Source organism: Micropterus salmoides, unplaced genomic scaffold (genome assembly GCF_014851395.1).
Source record: "Micropterus salmoides isolate LMB-PRFRI ecotype aquatic unplaced genomic scaffold, ASM1485139v1 Ms_hic_scaffold_1267, whole genome shotgun sequence".
Taxonomy (NCBI): domain Eukaryota; kingdom Metazoa; phylum Chordata; class Actinopteri; order Centrarchiformes; family Centrarchidae; genus Micropterus; species Micropterus salmoides.
Genome location: NW_024040338.1, coordinates 12,353 through 28,952, shown reverse-complemented (window position 1 = coordinate 28,952; position 16,600 = coordinate 12,353). Strand labels below are relative to the sequence as shown.

General features: G+C 39.0%; 1 protein-coding gene across 1 annotated transcript; it reads left to right on the top strand.

The window, feature by feature from the left end:
* Nucleotides 1-221: 221 nt before the first annotated feature.
* LOC119900136 (membrane-associated transporter protein-like) lies at nucleotides 222-15,384 on the top strand. The gene is made up of 7 exons (XM_038714895.1): nucleotides 222-828; nucleotides 3,253-3,429; nucleotides 8,084-8,451; nucleotides 10,778-10,921; nucleotides 12,500-12,623; nucleotides 13,316-13,521; nucleotides 15,096-15,384. Exons 1-7 carry the CDS (start codon nucleotides 357-359, stop codon nucleotides 15,315-15,317), a joined length of 1,713 nt encoding a protein of 570 aa, XP_038570823.1. The 5' UTR covers nucleotides 222-356; the 3' UTR covers nucleotides 15,318-15,384.
* The last annotated feature ends 1,216 nt before the right edge of the window (nucleotides 15,385-16,600 follow it).

Sequence of the window (16,600 nt, the reverse complement as noted above, 5' to 3'; positions counted from 1 at the left end):
GACAAATTCAGTACTCTCTTAAATACACCCACTTCTTTCTCTCCTCCCCTCTCCCTCTGCATTCACTGAGTTTCCACTTCGCTCTGCTCAGACGAAAAGGCAGACCTTCACATGTAAAGTAAAGCTGTTTGGATCTTGGACTCATTGCTCAACTATGCAGTAGAGAGGAGGATTAGCTCAAGTTGAGCACCAATGCAAGGATTGGGCGGTTGGCCATTTGACCATCATCTGGTGGACTGAGAGGGAAACATTACCATACTCTCTGTTTTTGCCTTTTTTCCCCTAAATCTCCTCTTTACTCCCTTGTCATTGTCCCTCTTCCTTTCTCCTTCTACCCCTCTTTCCCTCTCCCAGTCATGACTCTTTTATCAGAGGACCAGTCTATGAGGCCCCAACCTTGCCGGCTCTCAGAACCTGGGAAACACATCAGCACTTCTTTGCTCCAGTACTCAACAGACTACACTGGCGCAAAAGAGGACTACATAGACAGTGGGGAGAGTGCTGTGTTCGGAGCCGTGGAGCCCCCCAGGCGTTCTCAGGGTCGACTTATCCTCCATGGCATGGTCATGTTTGGAAGGGAATTCTGCTACGCCGTGGAGGCAGCGTTCGTCACACCGGTGCTTCTGAGTGTAGGCCTGCCAAGGAGCCTGTACAGCTTGGTGTGGCTGATCAGCCCCATCCTGGGCTTCCTGCTCCAGCCCATCATCGGCTCGGCCAGCGACTACTGCCACTCGCCGTGGGGCCGGCGGAGGCCTTACATCCTCTCTCTCGGCATCCTCATGCTGCTGGGTCTCACCTTGTTCCTGAACGGAGATGCTGTCATCTCAGGTGAGGGTTAGGAAGGAGAATTTGAGAAAGGGAGGAAGTGAAAGATAGACTTCAAGAAACAGATGGTGAGAGGGGGAGGTACAGATGTATATTTAGTCTTGTCATATCAGACAGAGTTCTTGTTTATGGGGCTGACTCTGCTCAGACTCTGCTAAGAGAGAATGAATAATCAGTTATTAACATTTCTGCGAAACAAAAATATTGTAGAAGATAATGCTGAAATCTGACATCACTGTGTTCTCATTTTAATGTAAGCTCACGCTTGGAAATATACAGAAGAATAACTGTGATCTTGTAAAACTCACACAGGCAAGGCAAACATATGAAGTTTTATGTTATGTCTCCAAACTGTCAGTATCTGCTCACTCAGATTTCAGGAAAACAAGTGACACATCGATCAAGAAAAAACTTGAGAGGCTCTTGCTCACACTTTAACTGAAGTTAAATGTGTGACTAGGTAGGATGGTCCCGATGCCCACTGGCACAGACAGGTGATGGGGCATGACTGAGAAAATTCTTTCATGAGAAGCCACTGGGCTCTAGGCAGCGTCACGAGAAGATCTCGCGCAAAAGAATGTGTGGCCTTTATTTTTATATAAAGAGATACGTTGAGATAAGATCAGTGTGAGATTACAAGTATGTTCACTGATAATTTCCCATTTCGCCCTTGAAACATTTTATCATGGGGCTTGAAATACGTCATCCTCAATACCTCAATTGTGTCTTTTGATCGAAAGATAACCAGTGTAATCATTGTACAGGACAACAAATACTACAACGACATATTTTTATCAGTCTGCTACATATCTGTGCATACTTCAGCAAATTTCCAAAACACAGTGATCCTGGAACGTTTGAGGAAATGATTAGTACACTGGGCTGAGTGATCTATTTCATAATGAAACCATACAATCATAGATGTCATTTACACTGGGGACGCTGTGGACATGTCCCCACCACCTTCTGAAATGATGGCTGATTGATGGATGCTGATCTTGTACCTGACACTTTTTGAAAGCATTTGTTAAAAATGTTCAGTAAAATAGCTTGCAACAAGAAATGTTGAATAACAAATTAAAATGCTTTGAGAAAGGTTTATTTGCACAATAAGAAAACATGAAATGAAATGTAAATATAGAAGAAACAAACGCTTTTTCCAAAAAAAGTAATTTAAGCTTAAAAAAAAAAAGCTACTGATTGCTGCAGTATATTGCATTATATTTTGAAATGTCTCCTGCCACCTGAATTTTGTGTTTACTTTTTATAAAAAGACATTTCTACCATCACTTGATGAGGAAGATTTTTCCAGAATGCAAGAAATTAAGTATTAAATGCTCAAAAATTTCTGGGGGAGGACCCCCGGACCCCCGGACCCCCAGCTCATATATTTCATCACAGAATATTTCTTCAAAATAGTAGTGTTAAAACATTTTCGTCTTCTTCTCGTAAACCCAGTATTGTGCATCGTCACCATTCATGAGCTTAAAGTGTCTCGTCACACCCCAAATCTGAGCCCTTGACACAAAATGATGCCTTGCATCATACAAGAGAAAGGGCAGCACAATGTGTATTTTTACCAGCTGTGGTTTGTGCAGGGCCGTCATTTCAAATCTGGGGCTAAGATCAAAAGAAAGTAAAATTCAGCTTGTTTGAAATATTGTTGAAATGGTTGTTGGTTAAGCTCCTATTGAAAAGGTTCTGGGCTTTACTGTAATCATCATCAGTATTTCTTTCTTCTGAGGTACGCTGGATAAGCTGATTACCTTTCTGTGTTTCCATGTAGTCAGTGCCACGGGAATCGTGTGACATAATGTTTGCATTGTTGTAACCGCCCTCAGCCTAACATTAAAGATGAATAGCTTCACGTTGACTGTGCCAAGAATTGCGCTTGAGATTCTACATAGTATTTTTCTTTTTGTTTAACAGCTAGAGAAAAATAAATCCAGACTCCATGTAAAACTGAGTGCAAAGTGACAGAGACGTGCAATGTTCTGTTAATGTAACTCCAAGAAATTTCTCTCTGCTACAGTACATCTACAGTATTTTAACGTTTTTATCTGGCTGTCATATTTTTGTTGCCATTCCAAACACACTTCTTACATAAACCATAAAAAATGCCTTTATAATGTCCTTCATCCCTTTTCAAGAAAACACAGAACAAGACTTTAGAAAATAATTGTTACCTGTCAGACATAATTGGTTTGCTTGAGAAAAAAAGTTTCTTATTGTCTTCAAGCGGTGTGCTGTTCCTCTGGGAGGCTTTTTCCTGTAATGCGACTCTCTCCTTGCCAAATTAAATTTGCAAATTTGACACTTCAAGGTCCCTAAAAATAATGTATTAATGTTGAGATATCTTAATATTGTTTTTGACATGATTGGCTGCAGCACTTGAATAGTGATGAGATGCTTTGTTCTGTTTTGCAGCACTAGTCAGAGACAGGTCTTTGAGGAGTATATGGGCCATAGTGGTGGTGATGCTCGGAGTTGTGCTGTTTGACTTCGCTGCAGACTTCATCGACGGTCCCATTAAGGCCTACCTGTTTGATGTGTGTTCACATCGAGACAAGGAAAGAGGTCTGCACTACCATGCTCTACTCACAGGTGTGTAATGCACACATGCACTGTTATTGTACTTTAATACTCACTGCCCTTTTGTTTATTTTATGCTTATTTGTGTCAGATATATTTCCTTGATGGCTGCTCCCAATGTGCATCTCGATGGATTTGCTTTGAATTAATTAGCATTACACAGTTTTGACCCTGAGTGTTAGCCAAAGCATATTAGGTCAAATATAACCAGATTGAAATTAGAAAAACATAAATAAAACATATGTTTTCTCATAAATGAGCAAACACACAAATCTTTAGAGAGTTGTTTCACACAACTCGTTCATTGAATTCTTGCCAGTACAATGTCCCCATGTGAAAAAATCTCTTTGTGTTATCAGCTTAGGATAACAAAATGCTTCCTTTTAATAATAAGTCTCTCAGGGAATTACAGAGTAATTTTGGCTCACTCTTACACTCCTTTTATTCTGTGGAATTTGTTTTTGAACTCAAGCTGCTTGTTTCAGGTCTGAGTGTTTTGTTGCCTTACCAAAACTTTAAATTGTGTGTTCCTGAAAAGAAATGTGAGGTTCTCAGAGGACACGATGGACCTAGACTTATGTCATCTGGAGTTGAGATTTCCCATTAAACTGTATTTCCTGATGTTTTCTGAAGGGAGAGTCGAGAGTCCTAAATGTAGCCTAGGTCTGCAGTTGCGCACCTTGTTCTTGTTCTTTGGCAGGATGGCCATTTATGGACAATGTGAGTCAGGTTTCTGAACTCTAGATCCTCTGAAACCTTATGCTATATTCAAAGCACAGACCACTTTGCAATCCAGTGGTCCAAGATACTGTTTAAAAAAAAACAAATCTTCCGGACTTTCTAACAGTTCTACTGTATATGGCTGCAGTGAAAACAATATTGGACTCTTCTATTAAGTGATAGGAGAACTTTTTTTTGATTTCATTGAAGTTAAACCTCCTTCAGATTTACACAGAGGCCAAATCAGTCACATTATGATATATGAACACTTCATACTACCTCTTTACTTTGGATGAGTTAACAATACGTAGGTTGGATATTGCATGCTTTATTACCTTATACAGAATACATGACGGATACACCATATTTAGAGTATTTAATTACTTCAAATCCCTAAACCCCAAAAACATAATCTTAATCTTACAAAATGTTTTTCAGCTGAGTCTTTAAATAAATGTTTAAAAATATATAAACAGGCAGATCAAGCGAATATACTGCTTGGGGGGCAAGATGATGTTTTCGGTGTGAGCGTCAGTGGTGCACTCAGCTGTGCATGCTAGTCAGGCAGTAATCCAGCCCTGAGCTAGTCATGTGCTGCAGTCATGGGTCTGGGCTGAGAGAGACAGATGCCTGGCACATGACTCCTTCTACGCCCCTGTCACCGCTGGTATGTGAGGTTTGAGGAGGAGGGAGCAAAAATTGTTGTGTTTCATGTACCTTTTTGTGTGAGCTCTTTCTAATCACATACTTGTGAAATGCTTTTATCAGTACACGCATTTTCTCCCTGTCTTTCTTTCACAGCTCAATTTTCTTCTGGACAGACAACAGATCTTTCATTAGTTGTTGTTTTGTTTTTTTTACCAGACCACATAACTAGAGAGTGTTTTTTTGTTTTGTTTTTTACCACACCACATAACTAGTGAGTTATTAAGTATTTTTCTACAGCAACAGGTAAAGCAAGCGATGGAACAATGTTGTTTTGTTGGTTGCTCAATCGATCACTCCAACACTTTGGTCCAGACCAAAATATCTTATCAACTACTAAATGGGTTGTCCCCATAGGATGAATCATAATGACTTTGGTGATGACTTTTTCTCTTGCACCACCAGCAGGTCAAAGATTTCACTAATCCAGTGAAACATCTCAATGTCTGCCAGATCTTGTAAATTTATTTACAAGTCTTAGACAAATGAAAAGTGATATATTTTGGTTTAGGACCAAATGCCTGTAATCTAATGACATTCCCATCAACCTCAGCTGTACTTTGTGTTAAGAGATAACTAACACAAAATTATAGGTGACAATGTCTAATCACTTTGCTCATTTGAATCATTGAGTTCAATTCAGTTCAAAGATTCCTAGTCACTGACTATGTATTTCGCTCACTTTTAATCTAAGCTAAGCGGTCACATCACCGTTCAAATGCACTTCAGTATACACATCAGTAAGTGAACGCATCACCGTAGCCCACTACTGCAAAGTTTGGCTTCACTTCAGTAGTAAGTTCAGTTGATTGCTGGTTCACTCTACAAGCAGTGTTTATGTTAATAGCTCACCAGCTGGATCTCAGTAGCTTTCAATGAGGAAGTAATATACTGTGTATCAGATCTGAGCTCCCAATAGTGCTCTTTGTCCCTAGTGAGAAGAACCTCACTGCTAAAAACTACTGATTTACAGGGAAGACCCTCTTGAAGCGAACAAATTGTGCAACATCGCCTCCACCACTTTTTGCTCATCGCTCTGGGCATGCTTTGGATCGCAAGCTAGCGAGTAGCCTGCACATTAGCAAATATTGTCTAAATAAGCAACCTGCTCTTTCTCCTCGAATTTACATGAGGTGGTGGCAAGTTGCACTTCAGTTTTTGTTTGTTTCTGTAATCCAGGGATCACAGAGAGTACAATAATAATGATCCCCTCCTTCAAAGACATGCCTTAAAAGCAAGTAACAAATAAACTTACTGGTCTACTGTGTTGCCTTATTCTAGTCTGTTTTTCGTCTGTGTACTGTGTACTACTGTGTAGCAGGCAGGCAAATTTCACCGTCATTTCAACCCCTTCCTTTTCTCGTATTGCTGCTCAGTCACATGGAATCCCACAAAGCTTTGCAAAGCAATTTGCTCATTTCTTATAGAAAGATGGTGAACTTGGTTAACACCTTTAATCCCGCTAAACATCTGCATGTTAGCATTGTCAATGTGGGTGGTGATGACGGAGGGAATAACTCACATGCCTCTGGTGTGGGAGACCTGGGCTCGATTGAATGTGTCTCTCAGCAAGACTTAACTCCTAGTTATTCCAGAGGCATGCGACCTCTGGCATATATAGCAATTGCTGCTAAAAGTTGTGTCAGCTAAATGATTAATTATTATTGTGAGCATGTTAGGATGCTGATGTTAGTATTTAGCTCATTTAGCCTGATCACATCCTTGTTCACAATAAAGATGTAATATTTATAATAGTTATTTCATTTAATGTATATGAACTACTCGGGCCTCCCTCTCGAGCTCATTTAGCCGTGCAGAAAACGATTTTTGATGTTGTAATGTGAAACCACTTAAGTATAATCATTACCTGATAGCCTATTTACATCAAATTGTACCCTGTTTCTGTTATTAAAATCTCTCTCCCACTTGTTTTCAATCTGTGCCTATTTTTTATATAGTCCACAGTGAGCCACATAATATCTCTGTTTTGCTCTGTTGCACTGTGCTGCAATAAAAAGTTAGAGTTATTGAGTTATTGCAGGGGCAGAAAGGTACACACTAAAGCTGACATTAATGACACAGAAAGAAAAGGTGCAAGGATCTTCAGTCAGATAAGAGTGTTCAAAGCAGCACCCAACAGCAATGTTCCAGTCATGTAGCCACAAGTGAAGTGTAACTCCTGGTTGTGGTTATTACTTTACCTGCCAGTTGGTGTAATGTAGAAAAACAGCCTCCATTTCAGGTGACCAACTGTAAAAGATTGTTTATCTTCTCTGGCTGACACATAAAGCTTGTACATGTGTATCTCTCAATGTTGGCATGTGATCACACGTAAGGAAAACAACAAAACCATTCAAAAATCATTTGTATCATACAGTGTATGAATGTCTCCTTTAAGGGCAATATTAAAGAAAGAAACAAAACAAAAACATGATCACAAGCAGGCTGTTCACTCATATTCTGTACAGGCAGTCAACACATTAAGCGGTACGGCTGCAATGAGGGTTTTCTGTCCATCTGTCCAAGCTGTGTTCTTTTAGCTTTGTCTCTTCAAAGTGCTTATTAGAGAAGCAGCCAGTCTCTTGCCTTGCTGGAAGCTGTCAGGCCTCAGCATTTAAGTTTCCAGTAGCAATAATGTGAAAGGGAAGGGTTGTGAAAACTAGCAAGAGCAGAGAGAAATGACATATAATGCCACACTAAAGCACATGTTGTGTGCCTGTAGGACTGCACTCAGGTTCCTTCTGAGTGCAGCTGGTAAGCCTTCATGTTAGTGGCTAGTTCCTGATGCGCTTGAATATAGAGTTTTATTCATATTGTATTTAGCTGTGTCTCGCTAATCTAATAATAATAATAATAATAATACATGGGAATCTTGTCTTTTATACTAATGTGGTGTTTATCATTTAATGTTGATTTCTACTCCATTTTGGCAGAGATCATTTCTTAATTGTGCAGCAGTTAAATGTGCAGCAATATAATTATTTCTGTTGTTCCTTTACAAATTTTTTATACTTATTTTATAGAGGTGTGTACCAGCGGAATTAAGAGGAAGACATGTTTCTTTTGTAGTTCAGTATGTCCAGTACTGTACATAAAGTAGTGGACACACTGTCATTTTCAAAAGGAGATCCACACTGATTTTATTTGCTGTGTACTCATAATCACTTATTCTGACTGATTATGAACTACTGCACTTGTTTCGTCTACGTAGTGTTTTAATCTTTGTCACTGTATATTCCAGGTCTGGGCGGAGCGTTCGGCTACCTGGTAGGAGCTATGGACTGGGGTCATTCTACAATTGGCAAGCTGCTAGGCTCCGAGTACCAAGTCATCTACTTCTTTTCAGCCTTAACGTGGGGCATCTTCCTCGCCGTACATCTGTTCAGTATTCCAGAGCAACCTTTGGACAAGGTGTCATCCGCCTCTAACCCCTCACCTCCCAGTGCCCTCCGCCTACTGGGCTCCCACAGCAATGGTTATGGAGCATTGGCTAAAGAGCCCATCTCTCCTGTGATTCCTGCAAGCATCCCAGACCTCAGGCCTAGATCTTTCTCTGCTCTGGGAGAGGCCAACTCGGTGACCTCCAGCGCCAAGCAGCCAAACAAGGAGGTATGTGATGTTCAGGAAAAATGGTCTCTGAGGATGCAATTATTTTAGCGCATATATATATATAATAATAATAATCTTTATTTGTAGAGCACTTTTCAAAAACAAGTTACAAAGTGCTTTAACAAGTGTAAAGACAATAATACCCCCAAAACAATAATACAAAAACAATACAAGATAAAAGCAAAAAAACATTGAAAAGACTAAAATACACACAGAATACACACATGGTAAAATAATAATACAGATTTGTTTAGTCATCCATTCATTTTCTAAATCACCTACCTTTATTTATAGAATTTAGCCATTATGAAGAGAATATTGACAGGCAATGTAGCCTCAAGGGTTAACTTGGGCATTTTTCTATCTATTTTCCCATGTTTTTGTGTGTATGTGACTAATGGGCACAACAATCTTTGATATTGGTCCAGTATTGAGTGAGCATGTTGCATCGTAGCCTAATCCTTGAAGGAAATAGCACACCATCAAATTACATCCCCTAAATGTGTAATTTGTTTGTTTTTGCCACTGACAGGCTCAGATTGTTGCAGTAAATGTCTGACAATATTATGGAAAGGATACCTACACAGATAGACCTTTTTTAATGTGTAAGATATTTTTTGATTATACGGAAACTGTTGCTATATCGCTCAGTTCAAAGACACCAGACTCCATTGAGAAAAACATCCATTTACTAGTGATTCCCATGTGGTCTAGCCTCAGGGTTCACACACTGACCAACCTAACCCACATTTAGTATACTTCCATTCATCTATTCTATTTGTGGATACAAACCCATTACCTCCCTGCTGTGAGAAAACAGTGCTAACCACTGAGTTTCCCTTCAAATTAATTTTCCCAAATGAAAACTAAAACAACATAAGTTCAACTGGGGCTTAAAGCTCAACGAAGTATATGCCTGACATGGCAAAAGTGCAATTAGGGCTTAACACCAACATTAAAAAACATTAAAAGCATTGCATTAGCAGTTACAACTAGTTCAGGTTACTAAAACAATTTACAACATTTCATCTAAACAAAACTTGGCATTAACAGGCTACTTGTATCTAGGGCTGAAACATATGCAAAAAAAACATTATTTGTACAGATATTGCGACTGCGATCAAGAGTCACGAATGGGATTAATAGGAATGGTAATTTATACATTTTATTTTTACTAAAAAAATATAATACTTATAGTGGGATGTTGTGACACCACTCCTGCGTTTTGGCTATTGCACCTGGTCATATTGCAATTTCGATAATATTTATATTCAGGCACTTTAAAATGTTACAATAAAAAAAGCTTATTTCTTTTCACGTGTTTGTTTACAGCATTATATGTTGATATTTATATCATAATAGGCTGTATATTAACTTATTGGGAGAAAACCAGTACTTCTATGTAAAATCAGACTTTAAGCACCTCCATATAGCCAAAATTGTATGATCCTCGTTTCATAAAGGCTCTGTGAAGATTTAACTGTGAGATTGGTTGAATCCGGCCCCTCCTATCGAATCATCAAATCTTCAACCATTCACGATCACCCCTACCTCCTTCTGGCTTTAACTGTCCCCAAAAATTGATAGCATCAAACTGGCTTTAGAGTAGAGGGAAAACAGACTGTACCAAGTTTGAGAGTGCACACAGGTAGGCAGGTAGACCGGCAGGTAATCCAACCAACCATTTAATTTGGGCTGAATCATAACATATTGTTTTTATTTTTGTGTCAGTGCATTTGATTTATTGATTGCCGTTGGGATGTAAAGAGAATTTAAACAAATATAACTAACTTTGGTTTGTCTGTAAGGGGAGCTTCCTGTTTAAAAGTATTTTCAAAACCTTACCAAAACCAGCCTGAACTGCTTGATTGTCTGGTGTAAATTAGAAATAAAAGGAAACTTTTCAAATAACCTTGTGAAGATGATATACAGTAGTATGAATATAACCTTTTTCCCACATTATGCATTGAGTGTGGTTAATATTATTGTATTGAGTATTAATGAATTATTTTTGTTTCCATAAACTCCTGACCTCAAACCAACTGAGATGAGTTGACTTCTAAATCTGTTTGATGAAAAAAAGGAGGATTTTGTATCATCTTGCTGAAATAGCTTTCAGATTGTCTACAGGATGATATAATTGATGGTTTTGAAGAGCAAAGTTTGCCCTTGTATCTATCATCATCTCATGTCTCTAATGAGCAGAGTTTTTTGAATGGCCTTCAGCTGTGGGCTAGCAAGGAGTGCTGTGAAAGACATTTTTTAAAATCCTGTCAGTGATGGAGCTGTTGGCACTGATGTCTGTGATGTTTGTGTGTATCTGCAGGCCCAGAAGAGGATGACATTCAGCTCGCTGATGAGAACTATCATCAGCATGCCAAACCACTACCGCTGCCTGTGTGTCAGTCACCTACTGGGATGGACAGCTTTCCTCTGCAATATGCTCTTCTTTACCGATTTCATGGGACAGGTATTGATTTTTGTGTGTCTGTGTGTGGGCTTCTTAAAAAGATGAAACAATCAGTGCTATAGCATTAACAGCCTAACCGATTTGTAACTAAGTACATTAAAAAGGTTTTAATTACCCATCACTGCTTTCTGCCTTTTCCTGTGCTGTGTATAGCTCCTAATCTCTGCTTATTTTCCTGTACGTGTGGCAGATTCAAACTGACTTCTACCACTTCTAACTCTTGATAATTATTTAATTGTTTTTAGTCATGTTTCAAAAAGAAATTCAAAATATTTGAATAACAGTTTCTTCTCGATTTGTCCTAGCTAACTGAGGGGAACTAGGTAGCAAACGACCGCTGGTGGTAGCTGGACAGATACTAGAGTGGTATCAACCATCTCTCGGTTAAATATGAAATTGCAGCCAGTTGGCTTAGCTTAGCATAAATACTGGAAACATGGGGTAAACAGCTAATCTGGCTCTGTCCAAAACCACGCCAAAGCAACTTGGGACAACTTGTTAGTTTGCCAACTTTAGATGTGTTCATAGGCATTTTAAACATTTGGACAGAGCCAGGCTAGTTGTCCCCCTGCTTCCAGTCTTTATGCTAAGCTAAGCTAACCATCTCCAGGCTACAGCTTCATATTTATTGTACAGATGAGTGTTTCCTATTAGTACATGAATTGTACACTTCACAACATACACTCTTTTTTTCTTGCAAAATCCTAAGATGAAGTTGTGTAATTAATATGTTTAGTCCTAAAACCATTAGTCACACAACAACATGCATTTTACCGTAGACTATTTTGATAATTCATTAATCATTTAAGTCATATATAAAGCACAAATGTTGAACATTCTCTTTTTGCAGCTTCTCAAATGTAAACAGACTATTGCTTAAAATTTGCAATTATAAGATGTCACCTTGGGCTCTGACTAACTGGGGTATTTTTCACTATTTTAAGTTTCTCAAAGAAATAATCAATTAATTAATTAATCATGGAAGCAATTTTTTAATTGCGTCCCTAAATATGACTCAATGTCAAAAGCGCCAAGTGTCAAAGTGGGAACAATAACATTAAAGGTGAAGAATAACAAGCTGCAATATGTTTTTCATTTCATGCTTCATTAATCCCTGTTTGTGTGGGGGCAGACAGAGGGTAAGGGCGGGGGAGGGAGCAATGTGTTATTGTGTGTGACATGTGTAATAATGATGAATGCTTTACAGTTTCACGATTTGCATGCTGATCAAAGGACGCACATCACACCATGACACAACACTCAACCGTCACGCTTCACAAGACCCGATGCACAAACATGTCATCTAAATTTGCAGGCATTGTTATCAGGGATAGCAAATGTATAGTCTGTGGCTCCCTGTTGAGTTTGAATTTGCTTCTTTTTATGGGAAAGAAAAAGATAAAAGCATGTATTAAATGGGGAGGCCAACATTTAATATCTATATCAATGAAGCTGTGTGTTTGGATCTCCTCAGCCTTTCTGCTCCTTTGGCTTTGCTATTTCTCTCCTTAAAATAGTGCCATGTATTTTGACACTCTGTTCTTCACATTTCACATTTCTCTCTTTTCACTTTTGCAGATTGTATACAAGGGAAATCCTTACGCGGAGCACAACTCTACAGCCTACAGCACATATGAGAGAGGAGTTGAAATAGGCTGCTGGGGACTTTGCATTAACGCTGTGTCTTCTGCTCTCTACTCCTGTAAGTAACTGTGCAAGTGACAAGAACAAAGAGAGAGTAATTACAGTATTTGTGTCTTTGTTTGTACGTTCATCATAGCAGCCAGCATCTACTAACATCGGCATATTCTGCACTGACATCATTAGCTTCCCCGTGAATGGCAGCCTGGCGAGGTTGTGGAGGGTAACAGACAGCAATTACTGCTTCCTACTCTTTTGCATTGGGCTTACAGGCTGTAGAGTGCTGCAGCCATTCATTAGATGGCCCTGCACAAATGAAACACATGTTTGCCCAGAAGCATGCTGGGCGTGGGTTATGATGTTCATTTAAATCAAACAGAAGCTCTGCTATAGCTGCAGACACATAAAATAACAATGGTGAAAGAGAGGGGAATAAAGTGCTATATTCAAAGCAAAGTTCAGCCTCTGTGTGTAAAATTTGCTCAATAGTCTGAATGCTGAGCAATGTTTTTTGCTGCTCTGAAACTAAATGAAAGCCTGTTGGATCAAATGCCCAGTCAACTCTAGCAAAACTACTGCATGCTGTGGAGTGTTTCAACATGTTTATAATAACATCTTTTAGATGTGCAATACCATAAAAGTCATGTAATCCCATATCTATCATGAATCAGCACGTCACGTTGGTATTTCCTGATTCTTAAGTAAAATTTATCTTTGTAACCGTGCATTCCGTGTGTGTTTGTGTGTTTTTAGATGTGCAGCGTATCCTTCTCCCATACATCGGCCTGAAGGGATTATACTTTATGGGCTACTTTGTGTTCGGCATGGGCACCAGCCTGATTGGCCTTTTCCCCAACATCATCGCCACACTTACCCTCTGCAGCGTGTTCGGTGTGATGTCCAGTACGCTCTACACCATCCCATTCAACCTAATAGCAGAGTATCAGCGTGAAGAAGAGGTACTGGGCTGGCAGTAGAAATTTTTTTTAAGGGTTGAGATGCATTTGAGTGCAAGAAAAACGCTGTGCTCAGCTAACATGTTTCTTTCATGTTCACGTTTCATGTTTTTTGTGTGTGTGTGTGTGAATGCTACATAAATGCAGTAAATTTGACATCCATTATTTCTGAAACAATTTCCAACAAAGCCGCAACAATTAGTCCCTGAATAATGGTTCATAAATCATTTTCTGGTTCATAAATGTGAGCCAAAGCGATTAATCGATTACTCAAGAAAATTGTGTGCAGATGAATCAGTACTGAAAGTAATGGTTAGTTGTAGCCCTTAATTTTAAAATAATTTTCCCCCTCTGCTAAATTTTGACATGAACACGGAATAAAAGGAATTAATTTGGGATAGCGAACCCTTTTTGTACTTTTAGAGATGAGATACATGAAAATATCTGAAAGGCATGAATGAAAGGTTTAATTTTAAGGGGTACTCCATTATTCTTCCATTTAGTATTTCAGTTGATAAAGTTTGGGGTACTAAGAAAGGTCAAAAAATTTAAGCAAAAGAGATCATTTTAATCATTACACTTCAAATAATGCAGCTGTCACCAGGCCCTCCCTCCCTGCCACAAGGCTTTTTGAAGTTGAACCTGAAAAGCTCCCTCCAGTCACACAAAATACATTATTTAACTGTTTGCAAAGGCTGAATAGGACTCGTGAAGACTATAATGACTTTCATGTGTTATCAATGCTTTAATTAAATTTACTTTATTACAATTCAAAAAACAACAACTGTATAAAATAAGTGTCAGGAGTCAACACTGTTTTCAGGAAGTCGTGGGTACAATTAAGAATAAACAATAAAACAGTAAAACAAATAATATGTATCAGATAATAGCAGATGACTGTCAAGCAATCAAATACACATTCAGATTACAGTTTACATTTGTCTGAAGACTAGTTTGTTCCCTTGTGGACATGTAGTTGTTTCCACATACTGTATAGTCACCATACTACTGGAGCCTGCTCTTGAACATAGCATTGTTTGCAGCGGGGGTTTACCTGTTTAATAATTTCTGTTGCTTGTATTTAAAACTCTCTGCCAACTCACTGCCGTTTAAGAAGCTGCTTTTAATATCAGGGAAGTGGACAGATCTGGAAGAAAATAAGATTTCAAATTTCTGTTTAGGGGCTGTGGATAAAATGTCATTTTTGATATTGCTGTGGTCACATTTTGATTGTAATTTTGAACCAAATTATTCCCATTCAGAACATTGTATTTGACAACAGACAATCCCTTCCATAGGCGCTGGTTAAGAAATCAGTTGTTGGTAGAAAACACTTCACTTCAATAACAAGTTTTGATTTTCTTTTGTTGCTCAATCAATACCTCATTAAGGCGTCATAGAAAAACTGACAATACTAAAGAAACTATTTTATCCAGAGCTGTATCTTTTTTACCAAACTGTTGATTGCTTTCTGCCACGGACATTTCGAGCAATACAGAAATAGATGACATGATATATTCCTCCCATTTTTCCCCCTCCCTCACTTATCACCCCCACACTTCCCACTGTGCTTCTAGGAACAACTGAAGCTGCAAGAAAGCAATGAAAGTCAGCGAGGCACCGGGGTGGACTGTGCCGCACTCACCTGCATGGTCCAGCTGGCTCAGATTATTGTGGGTGCGGGGCTTGGCGCTATGGTGAACATGGCAGGAAGTGTAATCGTGGTAGTCCTGTCGGCCTCAACCGTGTCCCTGTTAGGTTGCATCTTTATCGCCCTTTTTATCAAATCGATGGAATGATTCTGCTTATGTAAAAGTATTTTAATGCTATGGTTTTACTAAATAAAGATTCATTATATCCCTAAAATGTGTTTGATGCATGTGATTCTTTTTATTTTATGCATGTGACCACTTGATTGACATTCAGGACTCTTTGCAGGGTTTGTCTGCAGTGGTGGAGCCAGGCACAGGAGGCCAAATAGTTAATATTAAAGAAAAATGTGCTGTCTTGCTGAGAGCTCTAGATTAATAGATCGATACCACTCTCTTTTCTGGTGGTGGAAGAAGTGCTGAGATCCACCAGTACATCAATATAAAATTCCTGCATCAGAAATCCTGCATTATACTTAAAAAATAATAAGCTAAGTCTAGTAAGCAAGTATCAAAAGTAAAACTACTTGTTCTGCAGAAAATAAATATAAAAAGTATTAAATATGACATTATTTATTGCTAGCACAGATAAATCAATGCATAAGTAGCATTTTACTGTTGGTTAAGGTGGAGCTTTAACTACTTTATTTACAGTTCGGCAGTTTAGTCCAGAGATTCCCAACCTGGGGGATTAGGCCCCACTAAATAGTCACAAGACAAATCTGAGGGGTTGTGAGATTATTAATGAGAGGAAATAATATACAGTGGGTACGGAAAGTATTCAGACCCCTTTAAATTTTTCACTCTTTGTTTCACTGCAGCCATTTTTCAAAAATCAAAAAAGTTCATTTTATTTCTCAGTAATGTACACTCAGCACCCCATCTTGACAGAAAAAAACAGAAATGTAGAAATTTTTGCAAATTTATTAAAAAAGAAAAACTGAAATATCACATGGTCATAAGTATTCAGACCCTTTGCTCAGTATTTAGTAGAAGCACCCTTTTGATCTAATACAGCCATGAGTCGTTTTGGGAAAGATGCAACAAGTTTTTCACATCTGGATTTGGGTATCCTCTGCCATTCCTCCTTGCAGATCCTCTCCAGTTCTGTCAGGTTGGATGGTAAACGTTGGTGGACAGCCATTTTCAGGTCTCTCCAGAGATGCTCAATTGGGTTTAAGTCAGGGCTCTGGCTGGGCCATTCAAGAACAGCCACGGAGTTGTTGTGAAGCCACTCCTTCGTTATTTTAGCGGTGTGCTTAGGGTCATTGTCTTGTTGGAAGGTAAACCTTCGGCCCAGTCTGAGGTCCAGAGCACTCTGGAAAAGGTTTTCGTCCAGGATATCCCTGTACTTGGCCGCATTCATCTTTCCCTCGATTGCAACCAGTCGTCCTGTCCCTGCAGCTGAAAAACACCCCCACAGCATGATGCTG